The 27,792-nt window shown below is 43.3% G+C and overlaps 1 protein-coding gene across 1 annotated transcript; it reads right to left on the bottom strand.

Annotated features, from left to right (window-relative positions):
- Positions 1–3,726: 3,726 nt before the first annotated feature.
- On the bottom strand, positions 3,727–23,024 carry prlra (prolactin receptor a). The gene is made up of 8 exons (XM_056290796.1): positions 22,952–23,024; positions 22,480–22,612; positions 15,273–15,442; positions 8,467–8,633; positions 5,580–5,721; positions 5,215–5,311; positions 4,973–5,042; positions 3,727–4,821 (listed from the first exon to the last, which is right to left on the bottom strand). Exons 1-8 carry the CDS (start codon positions 23,022–23,024, stop codon positions 3,727–3,729), a joined length of 1,947 nt encoding a protein of 648 aa, XP_056146771.1.
- Positions 23,025–27,792: the final 4,768 nt, after the last annotated feature.

Here is a 27,792-nt window from a genome sequence, read left to right as displayed (position 1 = left end):
GTTTGAAAGGTTATAAGGTAGCATATTAAGACCAGTGCAGACATTATAACCGTTTAAATGGACTTTGTGTTTGTTTGTTGTGCACATTTTTGACTAAATGAGTCATCTTTTCTGCATAGCTGAGTGAGAACATCACAACATAACTAATGTTGTTAAGGTTGCAATCAGTTTGTGTGTATGTTGAGTTCTGTGTAACAGTCAGTGTCATGGACCGCTTAGAGTAAATAAACTTTGAGGGGAGCGGTTTAGTCTCTCCTTCTAGGTCAAAAGTTGAACTAACCACTTAACAAATCAAATCATATCAAATCTGATTATACCATTTAGCTCTAACCCCCCCATGTCCATGCTTTTCCAGTGTTCAATTACAATGTGTCTTCTACGCTGTGAACATGTGCAAAACACATGGACAGCATTGTCGTCCATGTGTTTTGCACGTGTGTCTGCCTTAGTTAGGATCATGTGTTTTATTTGTTGTGGTTGTTGTGGTGCTGTCTGCCATACTGCAAACTTAATTCCCCACTGCATATCTTAAATTTGAATGCTTGCTTGTGTTTTGGCAAAACAAATGCCAGACAGGTCATATGTACCACTCATAAAACTCACAATTAACCTTAATTAAGACCACATCAGGATGCATAATAAATCCAATTTGTGCAAAACATTCACATTTTTAACAGTGATTTTTAAAAATCTGTTATTGAGTCGATCATACAGAGCTTCATCATGGGCACAGAAATCAATTCTTTGGTGTGAAGACACAAGAAAGAGCTATTAGACGGAAATGTGCAAAATGTAAGAGCGTGACTCACAACAGTTCTTACATTACTATAAAGTTTGACCTGTTGTGTCTCATTGCTTTTATAGAAGGGCAGTAAGACCCCATTGTGCAGCAAACAGTACAACCGTTCAGTAGTACTAAGGTCCAGTTAGTTAACATTAACAGGTAAGATTTAAATTTACAATTTTGTAGTCACAGGTTATCAGCTTTTTGAATGTGACTCAGTTTGTCAGACCTAAGTACTGGGATTATAGCATCATTAAATAGTTAAAAGTCTCCAAAACCTTGATAACCTAAATAACCAAATACATTTTTGAATATTGTATTTTAATTCACCAGCATAGTCTCAGATTTAGAATGAATGAATCAACATACATCAAAATACACTCCATAAGAAAAATACAGTTCCTTTATCCGGGGAATTCCCCCCCATCCCCCCCCCCAACTGTATCCGTCCAATTACCCCACTCTTCCGAGCCGTCCCGGTCGCTGCCCCCCCCCCCCGCTCTGCCGATCCGGGGAGGGCTGCAGACTACCACATGCCTCCTCCGATACACGTGGAGTCGCCAGCCGCTTCTTTTCACCTGACAGTGAGGAGTTTCACCAGGGGGACGTAGCACGTGGGAGGATCACGCTATTCCCCTAGCCCCCCCCCCCCGAACAGGCACTCCGACCGACCAGAGGAGGCGCTAGTGCAGCGACTAAGACACATACCCACATCCGGCTTTCCATCCACAAACTAGGCTAATTGTGTCCGTAGGGACGACCGACTAAGCCGGAGGTAACACGGGATTCGAACCGGCGAGCCCCGTGTTGGTAGGTAACGGAATAGACCGCCACACCAAGGGAGGTCTATTCACCAAGGGAATCTCTTTTTTTTTTCGTTGTACAAAATATTAAATATATCTCTCTGAACTTGCAAGCAATTTCAAGACAGTGCCTTAGTGTGTGAATAAAACATTTACCCATATAAAAGTTCAGGACAATTTACTTAACGCTTATACTCTATCCAGTTTTGATTTTAAACAAATCACTTTAAGGGGAACATTTTTACAGCAGTGTTAAGTTACCATAAATCCCAAATTAATCAAATGAATTGGGTAACCTCGAGAAAGGGTTAATATTTGGTGTATACAACAGAGTAACATTCAATCTCAATAAAAGCATCAAGTATCACATAATTAACAAATGATCATCAAATTCAGTACCATGGTCAAATAATTATTTAAATTGTTCAAATAAATCATTTTAAAACTTAAATTTTAAATCAAGTTTTGAATTACATTAAATTAATTTTTAAGATTTAAATCTAACTTAATCTTACTCAATTGATTAAATTAATTTTAATTTTAATTAAAATAGTTTAATCTATAATTTAAATTTAATCAATCAAATTAAAGTAAATTCAATTACAATTCAATTAAAGTGAATCCAAAATTTAAATCTGCATGTCATTTGCATAATTATGGTAACATAATCTGGACCAGTGGCAGCATATCATATTAAACAGAAGTGGCCCTAGAATGGAGCCTTGGGGAACTCCATGGGTCATTACTGTATGCTTAGATTTGTAATTACCTACAGACACAAAGTAGTCCCTCTCTTTTAAGTGGGATTCAACCCAGTTTAGTGCAGTGCTAGAAAGTCCCACTCAGTTTTCCAATTGGTCCAGTAATATCTTGTAGTCAACTGTGTCAAATGCAGCACTGAGATCCAATAATACCAGGACTGAGATTCTGCCACTGTCTGTGTTTAAGTAGATGTTATTAAAGACCTTAACAAGAGCAGTCTCAGTGCTGTGGTGCGATCAAAATCCTGACTGGAAGACATTGAAACTGTTGTTTAGTGCCAAAAATTTGTTCAGCTGCTGGAAAACAGCTTTTTCAATTATTTTACTCAGAATTATGAGGTTTGATATAGGCCTATAACTGTTCATTAGTGAATTGTCTAGATTATTCTTTTTTAAGAGTGGCTTGATGACTGCAGTTTTCAGGGCCTGTGGGAAGAGACCTAAGAGAAGAGATGTGTTGACAATTTGTAGAAGATCTGAGGACATGCAATAAGAAACCTTTTTTGAAAAATCCTGTTGGCAGAATATCAAGGCAGCAGGAGGAGGATTTCAGATGTTGTATAATGTCCCCCAGGTTTGTATGGTTGATGGGATCAAATTGTCAAAAAACAAAAAAAAAACAAAAACAGAACAAAAAAGACAGAGGGCGGTCTGTCAGGATGCGGAAGCAGGGCCAGCTAAGCTAACTGCTAACCCATACAGACCGGCAATTCTGACAGTCATCTTGGCTGGTGTTCGCTCTCTTGGACAATGGATTTTTTGTTGTTGTTGATATGTTGGATATGGTGGTGGCACGGGGTGCAGTGGTTAGCACAGTCGCCTCACAGCAAGAAGATCCTGGGTTCAAACCCCGGGGTTATCCAACTGTAGCTGTCATCCCAGGTCATCCTCTGTGTGGAGTTTGCATGTTCTCCCCCATGTCTGCATGGGTTTCCTCTGGGTGGGTGCTCCAGTTTCCCCCCACAGTCCAAAGATATGTAGGTCAGGTGACTCGGCCATACTAAATTGTCCCTAGGTGTGAATGTATCGGCCCTGTGATGACCTGGCGGCCTGTCCAGGATGTCTCCTTGCCTGCCATCCAATGTGTACTGGGATAGATTCCAGCATCCCGCGACCCTGATTGGGATAAGTGGCTTGGATAATGGATGGATGAAATAAATCATTTTTGAATTTCATTGGAAGGTGTGGAATGAATTTTTTTTTTCAAGCTTGTATATATTAAAACACAATAGATGATAAACAGTATGTCTTTGATGGAAAAATCTCATCAGGTCTTTTTGAGATGGCATCTTAAAATGTTCTTTAGTTTTATATCCCAGCCTAGCCAACTCAGGCCTGGGACTGTGTCAGACCTGCTAATTGGGCTTTAAAGTCCCTACTAAGTGGTCAGCATAGTGGCTGTATCCACATACCCATTTGCAGCCAAGGCCATGTCTTCCTGGAGAGTCATGGGAGGCAGGATACAAACTGTTGGCTTCCTTGACATCTGGGTGGTATCAGCGGTGGATGTTGTGTAGCAGCTCTCTGTTTCTCCATCACTAACCTGGCTGTCACAAGGGCACCTGTCCCTCTCCTCCTCCATCACCTCTACCGCTCTCTGGAGTAGCAGCATGTTTCCACTGTCCACCCCCTTCACCTTACTGTAGTCCCCCCTCTTAAATGTGTGAGAGTGACCCTCTTTTTGGCCATGGCCTGTTGACAGGGGCTGTAGAAGCACCATGTCATTTTGGTTGACCCTTTGGACCTCAACATACTCCATGGACCTGAAGAATGGTAACTGCAGCCCAGTGCCTACCTGTTTGTGCTCTATACCGGGGATGTTGAAATTGCTGAGAGCCTGAAGGGGCTGTTGAGGCTGTATCTGGGGATGAAGCTGGTGAGACTGATGGTGGCAATCCCATTGGGCAGACCTTAGAGCCAGGCCTTCCTTGGTGCTGTAGCCAAGTTGGTCTGTGTGAGAGCTTGAGGAAGATGGGGGGAAGAGGCTGTCAGAGAAGTACAAGTGCTTGGTAGTGTCCAGTGAGCATTGCTGGTCTGAAGGTGTGGAGTTGTACTGAGGCAGAGGAGAGAAACACGGCCAGGTCTTTACTCTCTCATTGGACATGTCAGGGCTGACCATATCCTCATGGATCTGGTTGACTTCTCCCTCCTCCCAGCATGTTTGGGAACTCTGCTTCCCCTTCACCGTGCCATTCTTCTCTTCTTTCTCTCTTTCCTCCTCCTTTGCATCTCCACACCTCTCCATCATCAATGTGTGGCTGTCACAACTGCTCCAGCCAGAGTCGCTATCAGATGGGGAATCCTTGGATTTGAGGCAGCCCCCCGGGTCTTTGTTCTCTTCCAGCATCAGCTCCTGTTCCTCAGGGGCATAAACCTCCAAATACCCCACCACCAACTCCTCATAGTCAGGTGAAGTGGTTGGTGGGAAACCAGGCACTACAAGTGCACTGAAGATCTCCTCAGACCTACCATTCTACAGATAAAAATATGTATCAATGGTAGGAAAGCAGTGATGCAAGGTGGGATTAATAATTATTAAAGATATTACACGTATATTACAGGTTTTGGTGGCTAAAGATAGTCAATGTTTACATCAAAACATTGTGCCATATTTCCCTATTTACCTTAAGAAGCTGCTTATCAAATCCTTTGATCTTAGGGCCAGGAACTGGGGGCAACAGGCAATGCTTTACACTGAAATCATTAAAATCAGATATATGACAGGGATTAGGATCAATAGAGTAATGTTTTGTCAGTACTTGAGTTATGGTAAACCATAGTGATGTATTATTATTGCAACAAAAATGGAAGTATTTCTAAAGACCATAGACTAAATCCCATAGAGGATCATTTATTATTCTCTCACCTGTGGCACTTAATGTTTAGCATCCAAGTGAGGATGAGGAAGATGAAGACAGAGAGGGTTGCTATGAGGATCCCCATGGACCTTTCCCGAGGGATGTCTACAAAACATAATAGAATCATTTTCTGTGATTCATCACTATTTGTAACCGTTATTCGCCTATGACATACTTAATCCATTCATGATATACCTCATCATTATTAATTTTATAACTAAATGATAAGCATATAAGTTCAATGCTTAAAAACACATAAAATTGTTATTATGTCTTATTTTTCCATTCAGTATATACTTGTCAATCATATTACTATATATGAAAATATGATGTGTATTATGTAGTGAAGCTGTTGGTTTTTAGGATGTCTTACAGTCAGGAACTTTGATGTAGGTAGTGGAACTCCATTCGCTCCAGAAGCCATGATCTGGTTTACAGCGCACCTGAACAAGGTATGCTCCACCAGAACGCAGACTGAAGATATTGAACATCTTCTGCTGACCTGCACGGTGCTCCTGAGATTAATGCACATATATATAGACACACACACACACATGCGCGCGCACACACACACACACACACACACACACACACACACACACACACAATTGAGATATAATTAGAAATTTTTCACAAAACTGTGTAATTTTGTTGAAATGACCATTTTCTGTATTTTGATTTGCTCAAACTACAAAAACACAGGGGATGATACAATGATACATACGACATGGCACGAGGAAGCTGTCTTGGTCCCTTGCTTTTCTCATTAAACATACTTCCATTAGGTGATATCATCAAAGGACAGAATCTCTAGCTACGCTGATGATACAAAACTATATACTTCTTTAGAGTCAAATGATGCAGATGTCAAAATCATTCACTGCTTGTCTGTTTGCTTTCAGTAATTAGGTACAAGTTTCCTAAAACTTAATGAAATCCCTTTGGTCGGCCCCAAAGCCAAAAGTGAGGAAATCTTTACAAGATTTGGGAATCTGACTCATGGTTCAAATCAGAAGTAACACCCTGGGTGTTATATTTGACTATTATATTTTACAAATAAGGTGACAAGAATTGCTATATCTCATATTGAAAAGAATGCTTAGATAAAGCCCTTCCTAACCCAGAAAGAGGCCAAAAGCTAACTCACGCATTTATCACAATATTATTGGACATTATTGGACTAGTGCAATGCCCTTTTTACTGGCCTTCCCAAAAAGTCTGTTGAGAAGCTTCAGTTTATCCACAACTCTGCAGCTTGAACAAAGAGGCAAGAGTATATTACTGTGGCCACATTTCATTAGCTCCCACTATATTTTACAATCGATTTTAAAGTCCTTTTACTTGTATACAAATCCCTTAATGGCTTAGGACCTGGCCACATTACAGCATGCTGTTTTATTCCTTCAAGATCACTCAGTTCTTCTATTTCTTTCTTTCTTTCTTTTTTTTAAATCACAAAGCCTCACTCAAAAGAGGATTTGGGATGCAGCCTTTTTCCAACAATGCTCCCAAATTATGGAACACCCTACCAAGAAATAACAGAGGCAGGATCTGTAAACTGTTTCAAGAGACTGTTGAACAAATCTTTCAGCTCAGCTTTTGATTAGCCCTCACCCTGTTTGATTTAATTGCGTTATTTTAATGAAAGGCACTTTTGACTATTTCCTTTTATTTGCATGATTTAATCATTCTATTTAACTTGATTTATTTCTTTTAGTTCAATGTGCTTTTGTTTTTTGTACGTATTTTCTTCATTCTCGAATTTTTCTGATTTCCATTGACGTAAAACACTTTGAGTTGGATTTTGTGCATGAAAAGTGCTACGTAATAAAGGTCATCATCATAGGCCTATTTGTTTTTTTACAAGTTTAATATTTATAAATATTATTACTTAGATGACAATTTTGGATTAGAATATATAGTTACATGTTATATGTTTTAATTATGATTTTTTTCTTTGCGTATGGCCTTTTGGCGCCCCCGTTGATGCGGTGCCCGTGTGCATTGCGCCCTCTGCACCTCCCCCCCCCGTTGCGCCCCTGACTACGCTACCCGGATGCCCAACACTGGAAGTAGTTTTGACCAATTTTTGCGTCCTGAATAATAACTGGTCCCATAGCATATGTAACAATTTTCAAAACATTTGGTCAGCATTTTACAACACTGTACACAGAATTCTGAGTAATTACCAAGGAACAAGTAGTAAATAAATGAGGACCTAGCTGTAAGTTAATGAAAAGTTAACAAGAAGTTTCTGAATAACAAGTTACTTAAGAACAGACTGTTAGATACTATATGATTCAACCAGTATCTGATGATTATTTTCTAGATATCTGTAAATCTGCATACTGACCTCTTACTTAATGAGGGCTCTTGATTATCTCTAACTCAGGTGCTAGATGGCATGTAACCAATAACAAATCATTACTTTCTTATGCCACCATATTGGTTACTATTTTTATTATCCCCTCGAGTCTCCAATAAGTTTTTTAACAATAAAGGTAATTGTCATGGAGCTATAGCAATTTGTCTTTTAGGCTCACCTTCTTTCAGATTTACTGACTAAAATCTTCAACAACTGCAAAAAATATAAACTCTATGAAAAAGTTTTAAAAGGCTTGGTCCACATATGGTTCTGACAAGGTTTGATGGAAATTGGTTCAAAAGTGTATGAGAAATTTGCAAAAATGGGGTTTTTAATTAATTCAAAATGGCAAGAACATTTTCCAGGTGAACTTTGGTGGTCTGAATGGGAAAGCTGTACAGTATATATGCCTGAATATGTGTACCAAATTTGGTCTTAATTAGACTTACTATGTGGGAGACACTCCCCTTCAAAATAGAACATTTGGATATTTAACTATAGGGCCACCTTCTGTCTGACTGGCAACAATTTTGTAATGTCTGAGTTTGAAAATTATCATTGGTTATGGTTAAGAGGGCCAGAGTAAATCCTTGTCTCAAAAACAGGACTTTGCGCCATTAATTCCAATAGGGGAAAAATGCAAAATAAGTTAAATATCCCCAAAACTACAAAGAATATTAAGAAGCTGAATGACGCCCAAACATTCTATTAGGAGCTGTCCATTTTAAAGTTTGAATTGAGTTTCAGGTTGAAAGTACATGGAAATAGTTGAGGGCCAAAAATAAATAAATAAATAAATAAATAAATAAATGGGGTAGCAGGAAAATAAAGATTAAAGAGAACATAAACATACTAGCTCCTTGGGGATAGCACACTGATCCCTGCCCAGTCCTACCTCCCATTTGTCATCTCCCTCCAGCTTGACACGGAGTTCATATATCAGAGTGATCCACCCAGAGCGCGTGTCAGCCTTGCGCGGTGGCTCCCACGAGACTCGGAGGAACGGCCCATCCTCGTCTTCTATTACGGCCACCGACACATTCTCAGGAGTGTGAGGCTGGACTGGGGAGAGTGGAACGAAATGGCGTGAATGAGAGAGAGAGAGAGAGAGAGAGAGAGAGAGAGTGTATGTGTTTGCTTGTGTATGTATGTGTGCGTTTGTGTGTATACACAAGATCAGACAGGTGAATAACAGAGCGAGGAGTGGAAGAGTATTTCTTTACCAAGACTGAACATGGCTTTAGAATCAGTAAGCCAAAAACAGCTGTAGGTAGAAAGGGTTATTAAAACATTTAGCTCGGCCAAACATGTTCTTCCATTTGTTGCTAATGTAGCAGTAAATGCATGCACATCTCTAAAGAATAGAAAAAAAACAAAACAAAACAGTACTGCAGGAGTGATTTGTAGTAGCACTTGCAGTACTGTACTGCATGTGCAGACATATACTTGAATAATGTGGCCAATGAGTGGACACTAGGCATTCCTTTGTACTGATAATCAATTCAGGACTTTCCAAAAAGCAGAGACAAAAAAGAGACAGCATTTTCAGATTAGAGTCAAGGGTATGATGTACATTTCCCCCCGTTTCTTTTCTTCTCCCCAATTGGACTTGGCCAATTACCCCACTCTTCCGAGCCTTCCCGCTCGCTGCTCCACCCCCTCTGCCGATCCGGGGAGGGCTGCACACCATCACATGCCTCCGCCAATACATGTGGAGTCGCCAGCCGCTTCATTTCACCTGACAGTGAGGAGTTTCGCCAGGGGGACGTAGCACGTGGGACGATCACGCTATTCCCCCCAGTCCCCCCCCCCGGAACAGGTGCCCTGACTGACCAGAGGAGGTGCTAGTGCAGCAACCAGGACACATACCCACATCCGGCTTCCGACCCGCAGACACGGCCAATAGTGTCTGTAGGGACGCCCGACCAAGCCAGAGGTAACATGGGGATTCGAACTGTCAATCCACGTGTTGGTAGGCAACAGAATAGACCGGCACGCTACCCGGACACCCTGATATACATATTTTTAAATGAAATAGTTCCTTTGTTCTTTGGATATTTCATGATCTAGTCTGGTCCTCCTAAATGTAAGCACTAAATATGATTGCTGTATATCCAATAAGATGACATTATAGACGTTACATATGTAGCCGGGTGGTAAATCCGTTAAATATGTTAAATGATTTTCCACTTAAATTTAGTATAGTTTAACTGTTAATATATGTAATTGTTACACTGTCAAGCCATGTAAAATGTCATTTGATGTATTTAAATTGTGAAGCAGATTGTGAGTGTATTTTTATAGTTTTGGTTGTTGTAATGTCCGTAGACGCCTTGTCTTACTGACATAAGAATAATTCAAGAACGAGCCGACTTCGTAGGTTCTTAACTGTGTAGCTTTTACTAGCGTTCATCCGACATACAACCTTCATAACATGCGCTTCTCACTTCCTGTATACGTCACACGCACTGCACGTACACCCGTGAGTAGGTCAAGTTAAACACGTGACCTTTCATTCATTACATCTCCCCCTCTAAGATGATTTTCTAACCTGTATATCACCCCCCTTTTCACAAAAAAAATAAAAAATCCCCCACAATACACAAGTCCATACGCCTCACAAATCCAGCCGGATTGCTGGCTTGCTCACCCTTCCAGAGCGAGTAACATATGGTGTGGAAGTTGGCATTTCTGCTGCTCGGGACTCATCCGTGTTTCCATTCTCCCCTGGAGTGACATGGTCAGGATCCCTGCTGACAAAGGTGAGTGTTTTGGGTCTGGCCAACAGGTGGCGCCTGTTCCTTCTGTAATGTTCACCTTGAGCTGTCTCCACTATGTAGGATCTGGGAGTGGAGCTCTGACTGTGAACTACTGCTGGCATTGTCCATGTTTTCTGTCCATCAGGTTTGGTGAGTACTGCGTCACCTGAGTTCAGTGGGCGCAGTGTCCGCACGCCGTTCCTGCGGTTGTAGTAGAAAGCCTGCCTCGATTTGGCTGCGGCGTCAGCGGTTTTGATCAGTTCCTCTTTAGGCCAGGCCGGTTTCAGGTTATGCTGCAATGTGGGTAAGGTGGTTCTGAGTCTCCTACCCATGAGCAATTCCGCTGGACTGGCTCCAGTGGAAGAAGAGGGTGTAGCTCTGTATGTCAACAGGGCGAGGAGAGGGTCTTCCTGCCTTAATATGCTTTTGGCTATCTGAACAGCCCTCTCTGCCTGTCCATTACTCTGGGGGTAGTGTGGGCTTGAAGTCACATGGATGAAATCATAATCCTCACTGAACCTCCTCATCTCTTCTGAAACTAGCTGTGGCCCATTATCACTAACTACAATTTCAGGGATACCAAAACGTGCAAATGTAGCCTTCAGCCTAGCTACAACCTGACTGCTAGTAGTTGTTGGTAGATTTAGGATCTCCAAAAACCTGGAATAATAGTCAGACACTATCAAGTAGTTTTGCTTTTTGTACTCACACAGGTCTATGCCAACTTTCTGCCATGGTCTGGATGGGAGCTCACTTGACATTAAAGGCTCTTTTCTCTGTGTGTTCTTGTGTTCTCTGCAGAATTGACATTGCTGTATCTTTGTTGTAATGTGCTCTGTCATTTTGGGCCACCACACTGACTGGCTAGCTCTCTCTCTGCACTTAACTATCCCCTGGTGCCCGTCGTGTATTCTGTCTAAGATCACCTCCCTCATCTCTGTGGGAATGACGATACGACTGCCTCTGATGACTAAACCATCTACCGCAGATAACTCCCCTCTCACCTGATAAAAGTCTCTGACTGTCTCCGGCACTTTATCGACATACCCAGGCCAGCCGTGTCTGATGAAGCCCAACACTGTCTGGAGCTGCAGATCCCCATCCGTGCTCTGTTTTATCTCCTGCATCCTTTGAGGTGTGGCAGGCACCTGGCACACGATGGCATCAATGTGCGCTGCAACATCATCATGAGAAGCACCATCTCCGTAGCACTGCTCTGGGCCTCTGGAGAGTGCATCAGCCACAGCTAAAGTTTTGCCTGGTGCGTATTCAGCCACTGCATTGAAACGCATCAGCCTCATTAACAGTCTCTGGCACCTAATGGGCACATTATCCAAGTCTTTGCTGTTCATGAGAGGCACTAGTGGTTTATGATCGGTGACGAGTCTGAAATTGTCAAGCCCAAACAGGTACTTCTCGAACCTTTCACATGCCCAGACGCTGGCTAAGCACTCTTTCTCGATCTGTGCGTACCTTGTCTCTGCGTCACTCAGCCGTCGGGAGCAGTAGGCCACGGGCTTCCAGTGTTCCCCGTGCTGCTGGAGCAGAACGCCCCCCAGCCCGTAGCTGCTGGCATCTGCTGACACCACCGTAGCCTTAGTGACGTCATAAAAGGTGAGTACCGGGGCGGTGGCGAGTGCTGCTTTAAGGTCTTGGAATGCTGTGTTCTGTGCAGGTCCCCACAGCCACTCTGTCGTTGCTTCAAGCAGTCCATAAAGCGGCTGACCTACAGTGGACAGCTCTGGGACGTATTTTGCCAAATAGTTCACCATCCCGAGGAACCTCTTGAGTTCCGTCACGTTCTGGGGCTGAGGAAAGTTCTCTATTCCGGCCACTTTGTCCGGGTCAGGTCTGATGCCTGCCTCGTTGATGATATGACCAAGGAAGCGGACTTGTTTCTGTTTGAACTTGCATTTCGCTTGGTTCAGTTTGAGACCTGCTGTTTCAATGACCCCCAGCGCCTCTGCTAGGCGCCGGTCATGGATTTCCTCAGTCTCTCCATGTATAAGGATGTCATCCATGTACACCTCTGTGCCCTCTAGCCCGGTCAGAGTTTCCGCCATCTTTCTCTGGAAAATCTCTGGAGCACTCGTTATACCAAATGGAAGGCGGCAGAAAGCATACCTCCCAAATGGGGTGATGAAAGTGGTGAGCCCCCTGCTGTCTTCATGCAAGGGGATCTGGTAAAACCCACTTGCTGCATCCAACGTTGTGAAGAACTTTGACCCTGCGAGCCTTGGCATTATTTCCTCCATAGTGGGCAGCACGTATTTCTCACGTTTCACCGCTCGATTCAGCCTCCTGAGGTCAGCGCAGCAGCGAACCTCTTTCTTGTTCGGTTTCAGCACCGGCACCATAGCGGCGCACCATTCTGTGGGCTGAGTCACTTTTTCAATAATGCCCTCATTTTCCATGCGCTGCAGTTCTTTCTTAACCAGTGGTACAAGTGGCAGCGGTATCCGTCTGGCTGTATGCACCGCGTATGGCTGGGCACCCTCCACCAGAGCTATCTTCACTGGGTCTGTTTTCAGCAGTCCACTTGAACCGAAAACTCCACTGACCTCATTCATCCGCTTCACTAGACCCATCTCCACTGCCTCTGGACGACTCAGCAGACAGCTGCCTCTCCCCTTGATCACATACACTGGAAAGGAGTATTGTTTCTCCTTGTAGTTGGTTGTGGCTTGAAACTGTCCTATGCAGCTGATGTTTCCACCTGGGCTTATGAAGCATGTGTCAGGAGGTCCCAGTTTTATGTTTGGCTTCAGCTTTTTAAATGTCCCTTGGTTGATAACAGTAGCGTCAGCCCCCGTGTCAATTTTAAAGGTTATTGGTACATCACTTATTGTTAAACTAACAGTCCAATCTTCCTGACTGCTCTCTTTGCCAACTTCTCCCAGAAAGTACAGCTGTTTAACCTCTTCAGTGACTTCTCTCACCGCTTTAGAGTGACATACACGCTCCCAATGTCCCTTTTTATGACACTTGTTGCACTTACTCTTCGTTGCAGGACACTTCCGCTCATCGGTGTGCTGCGTCTTGCCGCACCTCCCGCATTCATCTACTTTGTTGGTTGCCGGACTGCCGCCACCATGACGCTGTCCGCCCTTTTTGTTTTGGCGTTCGTCCCGCCATCGGACAACATTGACGTTAGCCAGCAGGGCCTCTGGTTGGTTAGCTTGGAGGCTGAGCTGCTTTGTTATTGCCTCCGCCTGGCGCACTTGTTCAATGACTTTCACCAGAGTAAGGTCCGCTGTGAGCTGGAACTGACGGGAGAGCACCTTATCTTTTATGCCCACTACCAGACGATCTCTGATATGTTCATCCCTCTTGTCCCCAAACTCACAGTGTTCAGACAGCTCATACAATGTCCGGATGTACATCTCCGCTGTCTCTCCTGGCTGCTGGCTACGTTGATAGAAGCACGCCCTCTCATGTATGATGTTACGGCGGGGAATAAAGTAGCCGTCGAACTTTTTCAGTACGATATCATAGTCCACTTTATCACCCTCCGCCGCGAAGTCAAACGAGCTGAATATCTTTTCAGCCTCGCTGCCCATTGCATAAATCAGCGAACTCACTTGAATCTCCCCGTCGTCTTTATCCAGCTTTGTCGCGAGCCTGAAGCGCGAAAACCGTTGTCTCCACTCCGGCCATTCAACGGGGCAGTCAAACTTGAATTCACTCGGCGGATTAAACTTCGGCATGACCGCTCGTGTTCCGATACACAGACTATTCTGACACCATGTAATGTCCGTAGACGCCTTGTCTTACTGACATAAGAATAATTCAAGAACGAGCCGACTTCGTAGGTTCTTAACTGTGTAGCTTTTACTAGCGTTCATCCGACATACAACCTTCATAACATGCGCTTCTCACTTCCTGTATACGTCACACGCACTGCACGTACACCCGTGAGTAGGTCAAGTTAAACACGTGACCTTTCATTCATTACAGTTGTCATCGCATGTTTTGACCAGTAAGTGGCAGTGTTGCGGACTTTTATTGTAACTCCGTGCAAGTTATCCAAGTGCATCTTGGGTACTCTTTCTGCAAGTTATCCAAGTGCATCTTGGGTATTCTTTCTTTTTTCTTGTGTGAACCACCTGAAGATTGCGGTGTGACGGTGCTCTGACTCCGTAGTAAGTAAGGGTAAATATCTTGTGAAATATACCTGTAACATTATTCCAAACAATATTGTATGTCGGTAATTTGACACGATGGTTTGATTTAGACGTTACTGGAGTTGATGTTCGGGGATTTTGGGCGCGAGCCGTCGACCACTGTTCGCCATTGCAGGCATGACAAGGTAATGTTGGCGTGCATAAAGCCACACCATGCCATTGTATTTGGGTAGTAAGGGAAATGTAAAGGTTTTATATGCATTTTAATTCTGTTTAAAGGTAACTGACAGAGTGAGAAGTTGTGCAATCTTCAGGAAGTTCCACATGTCTTTGTTAAACCCTGTTTAACATACATAGTCCACTGCCGTATTTTGCACCGTATTTTGTATTTTGTATTTATTATTTTCCTTTTAAAATCTTTTCTGTTAAACTTGCCACATCTGTGAACATTTATGAGCTGTTTGCTCGAAAGACACAGGAATTTATGCACTCAGTAAAACGATCTGCATTCGAAGGTTCAAACAATAAAATTAAAGCTACAAGAACCCCGGAAGTAATTGTGTCCTGTGTGGTATCTAATTCCACGGGCTACACATATTTAAAGGAATTATATAAGTTAAGCAGTTGCAAGGGGTGAGTTATCCCCTTTTGGGACTAGCACAAACCACTGTGTGGGTGCTAGCCTCACGGAAAAGCATTGACAATTTCCTGGAAAACTCATTTTGCACAATTTGAGGCACATCTGACTCAAGTTGGGTAAGGTTTCCTGACCAAAATATTCCAATCTGATAAGCTTTCTGAAATTATTGAAACCTCACCAATATAGACCACGTCGACATCCACAGGGTCAGAGAAGTTGCTGCCTAGGGCATTGGTGGCCACCACAGTAATGTTGTAGTTGACCCAGATCGATGTGTCGTTCTTGTTGAAGAAACAAGAGTTCTCCCCAGCAGTATGGTAGTCTGGACATTCATACGCCGTGTCAGAGCTGTGAGAGAGGGAGACGAATGGTATGTTAACTGTGTGAGTGGGAACTCATGTATGGATGCATGCCTTCTTTTTAAGATTTTTTTTTTTGGGGCATTTTCAACCTTTATTCGATAGCAATAGTCAAGAGAGAGAGAGACAGGAAAGGCAGGGGAGAGAGAGGGGATGACATGACGTAAAGGGCCCAGGCCGGAACCCGAACCCAGGCTGCTGCAGTAAGGACTCAGCCTTATGTGGTACGCGAGCCACCCGGAGTGCCCCTGAATGTGTGTCTTGTGTATGGATATGTAAACTGCTGTCAAATTTTAGATTTTGAGCAGATTTTGAGAACATAAGAGCAGGAGAAAGAAAGTGAGCATTTGAGAGACAGAAAGACAAATTACAATATTGATAGGGAATATATTTTTCTATCGTGGCAGCTTGTGATTGCAATGGGTTAGATGTGAGCCAATGATGATGATAATAATAATAATAATAATCCATTATCCAAGCCGTTTATCCCAACCGGGGTCACGGGATGCTGGAGCCTATCCCAGCAGTCATTGGGCGGCAGGCGGGGAGACACCCTGGACAGGCCGCCAGTCCATCACAGAATAATAATAATAATAATAATATTTACATTTATATAGAGCTTTTCTAGACACCCAAAGTGCTTCTAATTGAAGAGGGGGCCTCACTTCAACCACCACCAATGTGTAACACCCACCTGGGTGATACACGTCAGCCATTTTGCACCAGAACACTCACCATACATCAGCTTGAGTTGGAGAGAGAGGAATCATTGAGCCAATTACATTGGGGGATGATTAGGTGGCCAGATGTAGAAAGCCAGGTTGGGAATTTTGCCAGGACACAGGGAACCACCCCCCTACTCTTTGCGGTAAGTGTCATGGGATCTTTAATGACCACAGTGAGTCAGAACCTTGGTTCAGAGTATCATCTGAAGGATGGCATCCTCTACAGCACAGTACCCCCGTCACTGCACTGGGATATTGGGATTTGATATTTGTTGTTTTTATTAGGACAAGAGGGGAGACTGCCCCCTGCTGGCCCACCAGCATCACTCCAGCAGCAACTCAGTTTCCCGGGAGGTCTGTCATCCAAGTACTAGCCAAGCCCATACCTGTTTAGCTTCTGTCATTTAGCAGAGCCAAGGTACATGCTGGTATGGCTGCCGGCTGTAATATTGTCGCAAATTCGGAGGGGGGCAGCCATACTGGGGGGCGACCTGGGAACCGCCGCAGCCAGGACGTGAACCCGGCTTTCCCACACCACAGGCGACTACGTTAACCAATTGACTAAAGACTCCGGCCCCTTAGCCAAGGGCTAGTGAGTCTACTTACTTGTGGTCGTTTCACTACCCTTCCAATGGCCTCACGGTCTCACCAGCCCACTTCTGACACCAGTGTAGCGAATTCGGGGGGGGGGCAGCCATACGGGGGTGGGCAGCCCGGGAACCGCCGCAGCCAGGACACGAACCTGGATCTCCCGCACCACAGGCGACAACGTTAACCAGTTGACTAAAGGGTCCAACCCGTTAGCCAAGGGCTAGCGAGTCTACTTATTCGTGGTTGTTACAATATGCACTATGGCTGCAATAAGCAGGCCTACGCTGTATTAGAAATTAAGAGAAGAGTGCCGTGTTCATTAATCTTTCAACACTTAATTAATCACAAGTTTTATAAAGAAGTGAGTACATTGCAATATCTTGACATACTTCAAGGATGAAGATATATCATAAAAGCAGGAGAAGATCTTTGGGTCGATGAATGGAGAAAAAAATCCTAACAAACTGTACTTCGTGGCATTAATTTAGCCCTTGATCCAGAAAAAAGAGTTTTTTTTAATACATTTATTTCTGATTTTTCCCTTTTTCTCCCAATTTAGTGGCCAATCGATCCCTATTTTAGTTCCAAACACCCACCCTCGTACTGCATGCGTTCGCCAACTGCATCTCTCTGGCCGGCAGTCTCGAAGGAGACGCCTCCCCACTTTCGTGACGAGGCTAATCCAAGCCAAACCACTGGTTTTTCCGACACACACAGAGACGCATTCGTGTGACGAACACAAGCCAACCTCGCCCCCCCCTCCCGAAGACAGTGTTGCCATTTATTGCTGCTTAATCGAGTCCGGCCATAGTCAGATCTGACCCCGGTCCCCAGTGGGCAACTGCATTGACACAAAGCCGGTGCGTAGACCGCTACACCACCGCGGACCCAGAGTATTTCTGAACACCTTCCTATGTGCTACCACGTATCCAAGCTGCATCCAAACCACAACCATAACTAACAGTTCCACTGAAGTGAATATTGCCACTCTTAATGGGACACCAATTAAAAGAGTATCTCCTTATAAATACCTTGGTTTCTGGCTTGATGACAAGCTGTGCTCCAAAAAACATATTCATGAACTAAGTCCTTAAAAGTAATAGCTACTGGTGTAACCAGTCAAAGCTGACCTTTAGGAGCCACTGTTGGGGTTAGGTATGCCATCCACCTCCAGGTTAGCCATACTTATTTTATTTAGTGTTTCATTTTCACTTCTCTTATTTTGCTGTGTAAATGTATATATTCAGATAACATATTCTGATACAGACTAAGCCAGCTACTGAGGATGCACAAGCCAGTGCATTCTTAGTACTGGTCCCAGGCCCAGATAAATGGGGTTTTGTCAAGAAGGGCATCCGGCGTAAAATCTTTGCTAAATCAAATATGCGGATCATAAATCAGATTTCCATACCGAAATGGTCAATGCCCGGGTAACCAACAACCGCCATCGATACTGTTGGCCAGCAGAGTGCCGGTGGAAACTATGCTACTGTTGAGCAAAGGAGAAGGAGAGGGGAAGGCATGGCCAGAGGCAGCGGGAGAAGAGGAAGGGTAGGAGTGTGGAGGGGAGAGTCGGAACTTGGAATGTTGGCACTATGTCTGGTAAAGGGAGAGCTGGCTGATATGATGGAGCGAAGGACCATGTGGAAGGGGAAGTAAGACCAGGAGCATCGGAAGAGGGTTCAAACTCTTTTATCATGGTGTGGATGGGAGGAGAATTGGGGTAGGGGTAATTCTGGAGGAGTATGTCAAGAGTGTGTTGGAGGTGAAGAGAATGTTGGACAAAATTATGAGTATGACGCTGGAAATAAAAGGTGTGGTGATAAATGTTATCAGCGCATATGCTTGGGTGTGAGATGGAAGAGAAAGAAGGATTCTGGAGTGATTTGGATGAAGTGGTTGAGAGTGTACCCGAGGAGGAGAGTGGTGATTTGAGCAGACTTCAATGGGCATGTTGGTGAAGGGAACATAGGTGATGAGGAGATGATGGGTAGGTATGGTGTCAAGGAGAGGAATGTGGAAGAACAGATGGTGGTGGGTTTTTAAAAAAGGATGGGAATGGCTGTGGTGAATACATATTTCAAGAAGAGGGAGGAAAACGGGGTGACATATAGAAGTAGAGGAAAGTGCACACAGGTGGACCATATCTTATGTAGGAGGCACAATCTGAAAGGGATTGGAGACTGCAAGGTGGTGACAGGGGAGAACATAGCTAGGCAGCATCAGATGGTGGTCTGTAGGATGGCTTTGGAGATCAAGAAGAGGAAGAGAGTGAAGGCACAGCCAAGGATCAAATGGTGGATTTTGAAGAAGGAAGAATGTTGTGTGGCGTTCAGGGAAGGGTTAAGAAAGGTACTGTGTGGTAGTGAAACGTTGCTGGATGGCTGGGCAACCACTGCAGATATAGTGAGGGACACAGCTAGGAAAGTACTTGGCATGTCATCTGGAGAAGAAGAAAGACAAGGAGACTTGGTGGTGGAATGAGGAAGTACAGCAAAGTATACAGAGGAAGAGGTTGGCAAAGAAGAAGTGGGATAGTCAAAGAGATGAAGAAAGTAGACAAGAGTACAAGGTGATGCAGCATAAGGCAAAGAGAGAGGTGGTGGAGGCAAAGGAAAATGTGTTTATGACAGGTTGAACACCAAGGAAGGAGAAAAGGACTTGTTCTGATTGGCTAGACAGAGGGAGAGAGCCGGGAAGGATGTGCAGCAAGTTGATGAATGATAGAGATGGAAATGTGCTGACAAGTGAGAAGTGTGTGCTGAGAAGGTGGAAGGAGTACTTCAAGGAGCTGACAGATGAAGAAAATGAGAGAGAGAGAAGGTTGGTTGATGTGGGATAGTGAATCAGGAAGTGCAGTGGATTAGCAAGGATGACGTCAGGGCAGCTATGAAGAGGATGAAGAGTGGAAAGGCAGTTGGTCCAGATGACATACCTGTGGCGGCATGGAGGTGTTTAGGAGAGATGGCAGTGGGATTTTTAACTAGATTGTTTTAACACGAACTTGGAAAGTTAGAGGATGCCTGAGGAGTGGAAAAGAAGCATACTGATTTTCAATAATAAGGGTGATGTGCAGAGCTGTAGTAACCACAGAGGTATGAAGTTGATCAGTCACAGCATGAAACTATGCAAAAGAGGGGTAGAAGCTAGGTTAAGAGGAGAGGTGATGATTAGCGAGCAGCAGTATGGTTTCATGCCATGAAAGAGCACTACAGATGTGATGTTTGCTTTGAGAATGTTGATGGAGAAGTATAGAGAAGGCCAGAAGGAGTTACATTGTGTCTTTGCGGATTTAGAGAAAGCATACGACAGGTTGCCAAGAGAGTAGGTATGAGGAAGTCGGAAGTGGCAGAGAATCATGTAGGAGTGGTGCAGGATATGTATGAGGGCAGTGTGACAGTAGTGAGGTGTGCAGTTGGAATGACAGATGGGTTAAAGGTGGAGGTGGGATTACATCAAGGATCAGCTCTGAGTCCTTTCTTGTTTGCAATGGTGATGGACAGGTTGACGAACAGGATAAGGCAGGAGTCTCTGTGGACTATGATGTGCACGGATGACATTGTGATCTGTAGTGAGAGGTTGAGGAATGCCTGGAGAGGTGGAGGTATGCACTGGAGAGACGAGGAATGAAAGTCAGTAGGAGCAAACTGGAATATATATGAGGGAATGAGAGGGTGGACAGTGGAATGGTGAGGATGCATGGAGTAGAGTTGAAAAAGGCGGATGAGTTTAAATACTTGGAGTCAACTATTCAAAATAATGGGGAGTGCAGAAGAGAGGTGAAGAAGAGAGTGCAGGCAGGGTGGAGTGGGTGGAGAAGAGTGTCAGGAGTGATTTGAGACAGAAGGCACCAGCAAGAGTGAAGCACCAGTGAAGGTTTACAAGATGGTTGTGAGACCAGTTATGTTATATGGTTTGGAGACAGTGGCACTGATGAAAAGACAGGAGGCAGAACTGGAGGTGGCAGAGTTGAAGATGTTAAGATTTTCATTGGGCGTGACGAAGAAGGACAGGATTAGGAACGAGTATATTAGAGGGACAGCTCAGGTTGGATGGTTTGGAGACAAACCAAGAGAGGCAAGATTGAGATGGTTTGGGCATGTGTGGAGGAGAGATAGTGGGTATACTGGGGGAAGGATGCTGAATATGGAGCTGCCAGGCAAGAGGAAGCATGGAGCTGAAAGTTGGACATTTAAGAAAGCGATGGTAAACAGGATTGAGGCTGCAGAGATGTAGCTTATTGTAGGATGCTTCGAATAAATTGGACAGAGAAACGAACGAATGCGAGCATCCTTAATGAATTAGGGGAAAAAAGAGGACTAATGACACATATAATGAAAAGAAAGCTATCATTCTTTGGGCATACCTGTTCTCCATGTGGAAGTAAATTAACAAAGACAGCGATTTTGGGAACTACACCAGCAAAGCGAAAGAGAGGCCGACCAAAAAGGCAGTATTATGATGACATCAAAGAATGGGTTACTCTGAAGTAATCGGAGGCAACAAGATCAGCTCGGGACAGAAAGAACTGGAGGAGACTTTTGGCAAGCATGTCATCCTGATGGTGCTGGCAACCCTCGCTAACAAGTAAGCCTTGAAGAAGAAGAAGTAGACGGCAAGAGGAAAAGAGGAAGGCCAAAGAGAAGGTTTATGGATGTGGTGGGGGAGGACATGCAGGTGATTGGTGTGACAGAGGAAGATGCAGAGGACAGGAAAAGATGGAAACGATGATCTGCTGTGGCGACCCCTAACAGGAGCAGCCGAAATTAGTAGTAGTAGTAGTAGTAGTAGTAGTAGTAGCAGTAGTTCTAGCAGTAGTAGTGGTAGTAGTAGTAGCAATAGTAGTATTCTGATACAGACTGCATGTTAATACCTGATATTAATGGGGTCCTGCGTCAATGCTGGAGCCATCAGCACCATTCCCAGCTTCATTTCTATGCCTAGGTAAGACATCTCCCGTTGAGATTACTATGAATCTCTTCTGAATGGGCTCCTACAACTCATCTGAAATACTGCAACTTGTTTTGTTTTTATCCTCACTTTATTCATATTACATAATTACACACAGTCTACTGGCTCACTGTGGATTATCATATCAAATTTCTAATCCATGTGTAGGCACAAAATTGCTTAAGATGCCCAATCTTCCTGCTTCTAGGGCTGTACCACCTCTACACTAAGAACTCCAACTAAGAACTAAGAACTCTGTCCTTCCTTGTGGCAACAAGTCAATCGTGGCGCACACTCTTTCCTCTCTTTTAGTACCTGATTACCTTCCCACTGATTAAAAGACTGCAGAATCACTGTATATTTCAGTGAATCACTCAAACAAAACAACAAAAAAGCAAAACAAGCACATCATCATTTTGCTTAAGCCAAACATCTCAACATATAATTCCTGACTCCTGTTCCTTTACCTGGCATTGCTTAATTTCGCATGGACATTTGTTGGACTAAGAAATATGTCACATCCATTGTCTTTGTGCTGGGGCTAAATATTTCAGTCCTTGTTAATAGAAATTTAAGATTATTCTATTGTACTTTTTGTACATTTGATCTGGATAACAGCAGGGAATAAACATTTCCAATGTACAGAGTGTGTTTGAATAAGTGAGGGTCTACTTAAACAATTCAAAGTTGCACAAATGGAAAAATGAAATGAGTGCTTGATTGTATGGACTGCAAAACAGAGTGGTGAGGGGTCACTAACTTTTCCTTGTGGTAGAAGAGGGCATAGGTGGTCGGCAAACCCCCGTCAGAGCCTGGCTCCCACCAGCACGTGAAGGTCTCTTTCTCCGGGGAACGACAGCTGGTCAGCTTGGGTTTCGCTGGAGGAGTGAAGTCTAAATAAAACGAAAGTACAAGAAGAGAGAGAAAAATAGAAACATATTTCAGACTGCATACAGAGAGCTCATTAACACGGGCCGGATTAATGTATTAAAATTGGATTAAATTCTGTTTGAGTTGTAATGAATCTGTAAAATTACCACCAGGAAAGCCTGTTCACATTATTCATGCCGGTCCTTTTTAGGTCCTGTTTTCGGCGTAAGTGGGATACTTTTGGGACAACAGCCTAAAAGCTTAACAGCTTCCCAGATGCCCCAAACTGTACATTGTCTGAGGTATGACATGTCACTGTGTTTCAGTCTAACCCTATAGGAATATATAAGGCGGTGTCTTACGTGTTCCCTTAGCAAGCCCTATCAGGAGTAGCATCAGGAAGAGGAGTGCATCCCCCACCACACTCTTCATCATGACGCCACGAAGCCTTGGATGTTAAATGTAGTTGCACTGAAGAGAAAACAGATAAACAACAAAAAGGTAATGATGGAGGAATCAATCAATAAATAAATCAATAAATCAATCAATCAATAACATTATGTGTGTTGGTTGGTTTGTTGGTGTCATCTACAGAGGTAAAGTGGCCCTGTAGGCTTGTGTTGGGTATGCTGAGGAGAAATAACATGTTTTACTGTGAGATGTTTATTTTCAAAACACTCAGGTGGACCACAGTAGACAATACTCAGATTTGATTTATATGCCATATTTTACATGTCACATTAATATAATTGTTCCATATAGAATAGAATAGAATACACTTTATTAGTCATTTTGTACATACATACTAACGAAATTTACTTTCTGCATGTAACTGGGCGACACAGTGGCTTAGTTGTTAGCGCTGTTGCCTCACAGCAAGAAGGTCCTGGGTTCAAACCCTGGGGTTGTCCAACCTTGGGGATCGTCTCAGGTCGTCCTCTGTGTGGAGCTTGTATGTTCTCCCCGTATATGCGTGGGTTTCCTCCGGGTGCTCCAGTTTTCCCCATCAAAAAAGACATGCATGTTAGGGTTAATACTCCTGTCTGTGCCCTTGACCAAGGCATGGCAAGAAGAACTGGAGTTGATCCCCAGGTGCTGCAGAGCGGCTGCCCACTACTCCTAGCTACACAGCTAGGATGGGTTAAATGCAGAGCATAATTTCCCCACGGGGATCAATAAAGTATCTCAAAATCAAAAATCAAAATAAACCCATCCTAGCTGTATAGCTAGGAGCAGTGGGCAGCTGCCGTGCAGCACCCGGGGACCAACTCCAGTTATTTCTTCCTGTTGCCTTGGTCAGGGACACAGACAAGCGTATTAACCCTAACATGCATGTCTCTTTTGGTGGTGGGAGGAAACCGGAGCACCCGGAGGAAACCCACACAGACACGGGGAGAACATACAAACTCCATACAGAAAGGACCTGGGACGGCCTGGGGTTCGAATCCACGACCTTCTTGCTGTGAGGCAACAGTGTTAACCACTGGGCCACCGTGCCGCCCATATGCTAGCTATTACTCATTGTTTGAGAGAGATGCTTGCTGTGGCTATGCTTTGATTCTATAAATGACTAAGGTTATTTGACCATCATCACATGGTAAGCTAAAGAAAAGTCGCAAACATTAAGACTTTGCTTTATTCATATATACATTACTACATCTTATAGACTGAGCAGTACTGAAAAGCTATCCAGTGAAATTACATTCATATTTTGACAGCACCACCCATGTGTCTGGCAAAGGCCACACAAGTAACATCGCATTCACATCTTTACTAACAGCTGATTTGTTAGGATAATAATGTCTTAGCCCTTAGTCTATGATGCTTTGCGCCAATGCATAATTTTAATTCATTAGAAAGAAAGCACCGCTCGATACAGGTTGCAATTTTTAATTCCTTGTATGATGAGATGATACTCCGAGTGACAAGTAAAGGATTGATGGAGTCAATTATCTCCATGCCTTGGCTGAAATGGGGGAGAAAAGGCCTCTTCTTTGGCAGTAATAGGTCGATATGAAGTATAACTCTGAGTCAGAATGGTTTAGCAATTCAGAAATACCCCCACTAAATGGAACTCATTATTTGGGACCGCAGTGCTCAGTCCATTCATCCATGCATGGGGTATGCTCCAAGTTCAAACGACACAATATAAAAGAAATGGCCACAAGTATTACTTAACAACAGCAAGCCTGGCAGGAGAGCCAGGGAATAAAAAACATCTTCTCAGCTATGTACAGTGTTGAACCACGAATTACATTTTTTCTCTCTCTCTCTCTCTGCCTGTCCATCTCTACCAGCTGGCACATGAAGAGTAACTGATTGCATAATGTGAGTTAGGGCTTATGCCATAACAACAGAGACACACACAGTAGGGGGCTAGCTTGCATGACGCCCGGCTGCAGACCAGGGATGTCTTGACTCTGGCTTGCATGACTAGGGAATCTGCATTTCCCCAGCCATGTGCAGATGTTTGGGTTATTACTTTGAATAACCCCTCATCTTTGATCCCATGGGGAAGGGAGGTCATATGGGGAGGAGGAGTGGAAGCGATGTAGAGGTCTAACAGACGGGAGAGATGATGTTGCATCAGCAAAAAGTCAAAGCTGGCTTGCAGAAAGCCCATCTACTCCTTTGGCTCCCTCGCTTGCTCTTACTCTCTTTCCTCTGATTAAATTTGTAATGAGTTGTTACTTTCACTTGGGGCAGGGCAGTTTGAACAATTTTGCATCAAACACTTATGACCTTTTGACATCAACCAGTCTGTTGTGACCATAAATGTGGAGAGATGCATGTTTACCTCCTCAGAACGGTCAATAATTCATTCAGCAATGTAAATTGTTTGTCATGCTGAATACAAATTAAGTCTCTTGTAGAATTTCTGTTAAAAATCAAATGGCAAACTATAATTGTTATACAGGGCAGTTATCTGAGAGAGTGTTTATTGAGATGCCTTTGGCTGAATTGCAAATAATCAACCAAAGTCCTCAAAGGCCACTTGTAGGGAGTAAATACAGCAGTATCTGCTGAAATATCTGTTGAAATTTTTCTGTACAATAAAGGTAAGGTAAGGTATCAAAATGCAAAATTGATCCTTATGGATAAAGAATAAAAGATATTTACATAAAGCCCAAACACTACAATCAACAGCAAAATAACAAATATTTTGCCAAAATCCAGCCATCCATCCATTATCCAAACCGCTTATCCTGCTCTCAGGGTCGCGGGGATGCTGGAGCCTATCCCAGCAGTCATTGGGCGGCAGGCGGGGAGACACCCTGGACAGGCCGCCAGGCCATCACAGCCCCCCCCCCCCCACGCACACACACACATTCACATCTAAGGACAATGTTACATGAGCTAAGGATAGCTAAAAATTGTTTTTGTGCTAATTTTGGCCATGCTAGCTACCGAGCTAAAGTTGTTTTAAGTATTTACACATTACTAACTTCAATCATAAATGTTAAAAAAATATATCGTGACACTTTAACAGCAACGTTAATCTATAAACAAAACAAAAATACAAATAAGGACTGCTAGCTTGCTAGCCAACGACAAGCACATCCACCTTCAGAGACTTCATTTTGGCAAGATAAAACGCAAATAAGACAGATGAATGTAAGATGTGCATGTGTCCTTGTTTTGTTTTCTTTAGTAGTGAAACAGAGAGGATAAAGATACCCTTGAAATAATCCAAAGCTTTGTTGAAAAATATCAGCGGCAACATTTGTTAGCAATGTCACATTCACATTTTAAGATAAAGTATCATCGAGCTGAAATAATGCGCTGATTCAACGTTTTCTACTTTATTTGAACTCACAGGTAGTATCTCAGTACAGTGAATGAATAGTTATCTGTCTCAGCTATCAAGTTGATCATAGCCTATGACATTGCTCAAAATGAAGTTACAAAGGCATGCGATAACTGGACCAATCAATGCATGATCAGCAAATGTGAGGGATGGGATCATTTACTGCATATTGAAAAACACGTAAGTTATGGCCCAATAAAATTGGAAACAAATGAACATTTCTTTTTCTCCCCTAGTCAGTGGCACACCCTTGATCCCTTGAGACCCGAGCTTAAGCCTGCATGGTAACGCCTGTGCATTTCACCTTCAGTGTCAACTTTAACGGTCTTCATTAAGGTTGCGCTTAAGCTGATAGAGTTAAACCACACTTTCTATCACTCCAGAAGAGTGTTTTCACGTATACCATTTCCACTACCATACACATGTAAGGTTAAAAAAAAAGACTCTGATTGCAGCAAAAGACATTAGTTTACGACACTGGCATATAAATCAAACAGATATTTTGGCTTCTGATACAGAATACTTCTATAAATAAACTGACCTTGAAGGGCACGCTACAATCCTCTGATTTCACAAAGACTGCTGGAGGATGGCTGTTATCTTCTGTTGTTCATGGTGCCTTAATTTCAATAACGTCACCATGATCTGATAATTGGCATTAGGGTCAATGCTGTGGATTAGCCTCCTGCTGCATATAGCCTCCTTACGTAACCCATGGTAAACCAGAATAAGCTGCTAAGCTGGGAAAGTGCTGTCAAACAGAGTGATGCTCTCGGCACCAACTAAATGGCCGGTGTGCTGAATCTAAATTATAATATATTGAGACTAAGTGGGAGCAGGCTTACTGAGTTTACAGGCTTTTCCTTGTTTCCACTCAGGGGCACATAGCCTTCTGCCTTTTATTCCTCTACATTTTACATCCATGTCAGATATATATATAGATATAGCCACCCTAGCAAAGCTGCTTTTTGCCTCATGCTGCTCTGTTCTGAAGAGCGAGTCCTTGATATCCCATGGACAGCTGTGGGAGGCGACAAATGGTCAAGAAACTAGTTGGCTGACTGAAGGTTCCATTATAATAAAGGCTTACTTATTCAGCTGAGCTGTATTAGATGCAATGAAAGAACTAGATGTCATATGCAAGAGAAATATATGAAAGGGTACAATGAATATCTGTACTTCCCATGCTAATTTTTTTGTTGTGGTTTTAAAAATGTTTTTAATATGATGACAATTGCATTTTACAATGATCATAAGATGGAAATATATTGCAATAAGATAATAAATAGTAATAATAATAGTAGTAGTAACAACAACAACAATAATAATAATAATAATATACTTTATTTGTATAACACTCTTCAAGGTACACAAAGATGCTTTACATATGATAAA

The sequence above is a fragment of the Lampris incognitus genome, chromosome 12 (assembly GCF_029633865.1).
Source record: "Lampris incognitus isolate fLamInc1 chromosome 12, fLamInc1.hap2, whole genome shotgun sequence".
In the NCBI taxonomy this organism is placed as follows: Eukaryota; Metazoa; Chordata; class Actinopteri; order Lampriformes; family Lampridae; genus Lampris; species Lampris incognitus.
The sequence above is the reverse complement of the archived record's forward strand: the minus strand, read 5'-3'. Positions and strand labels throughout refer to the sequence as shown.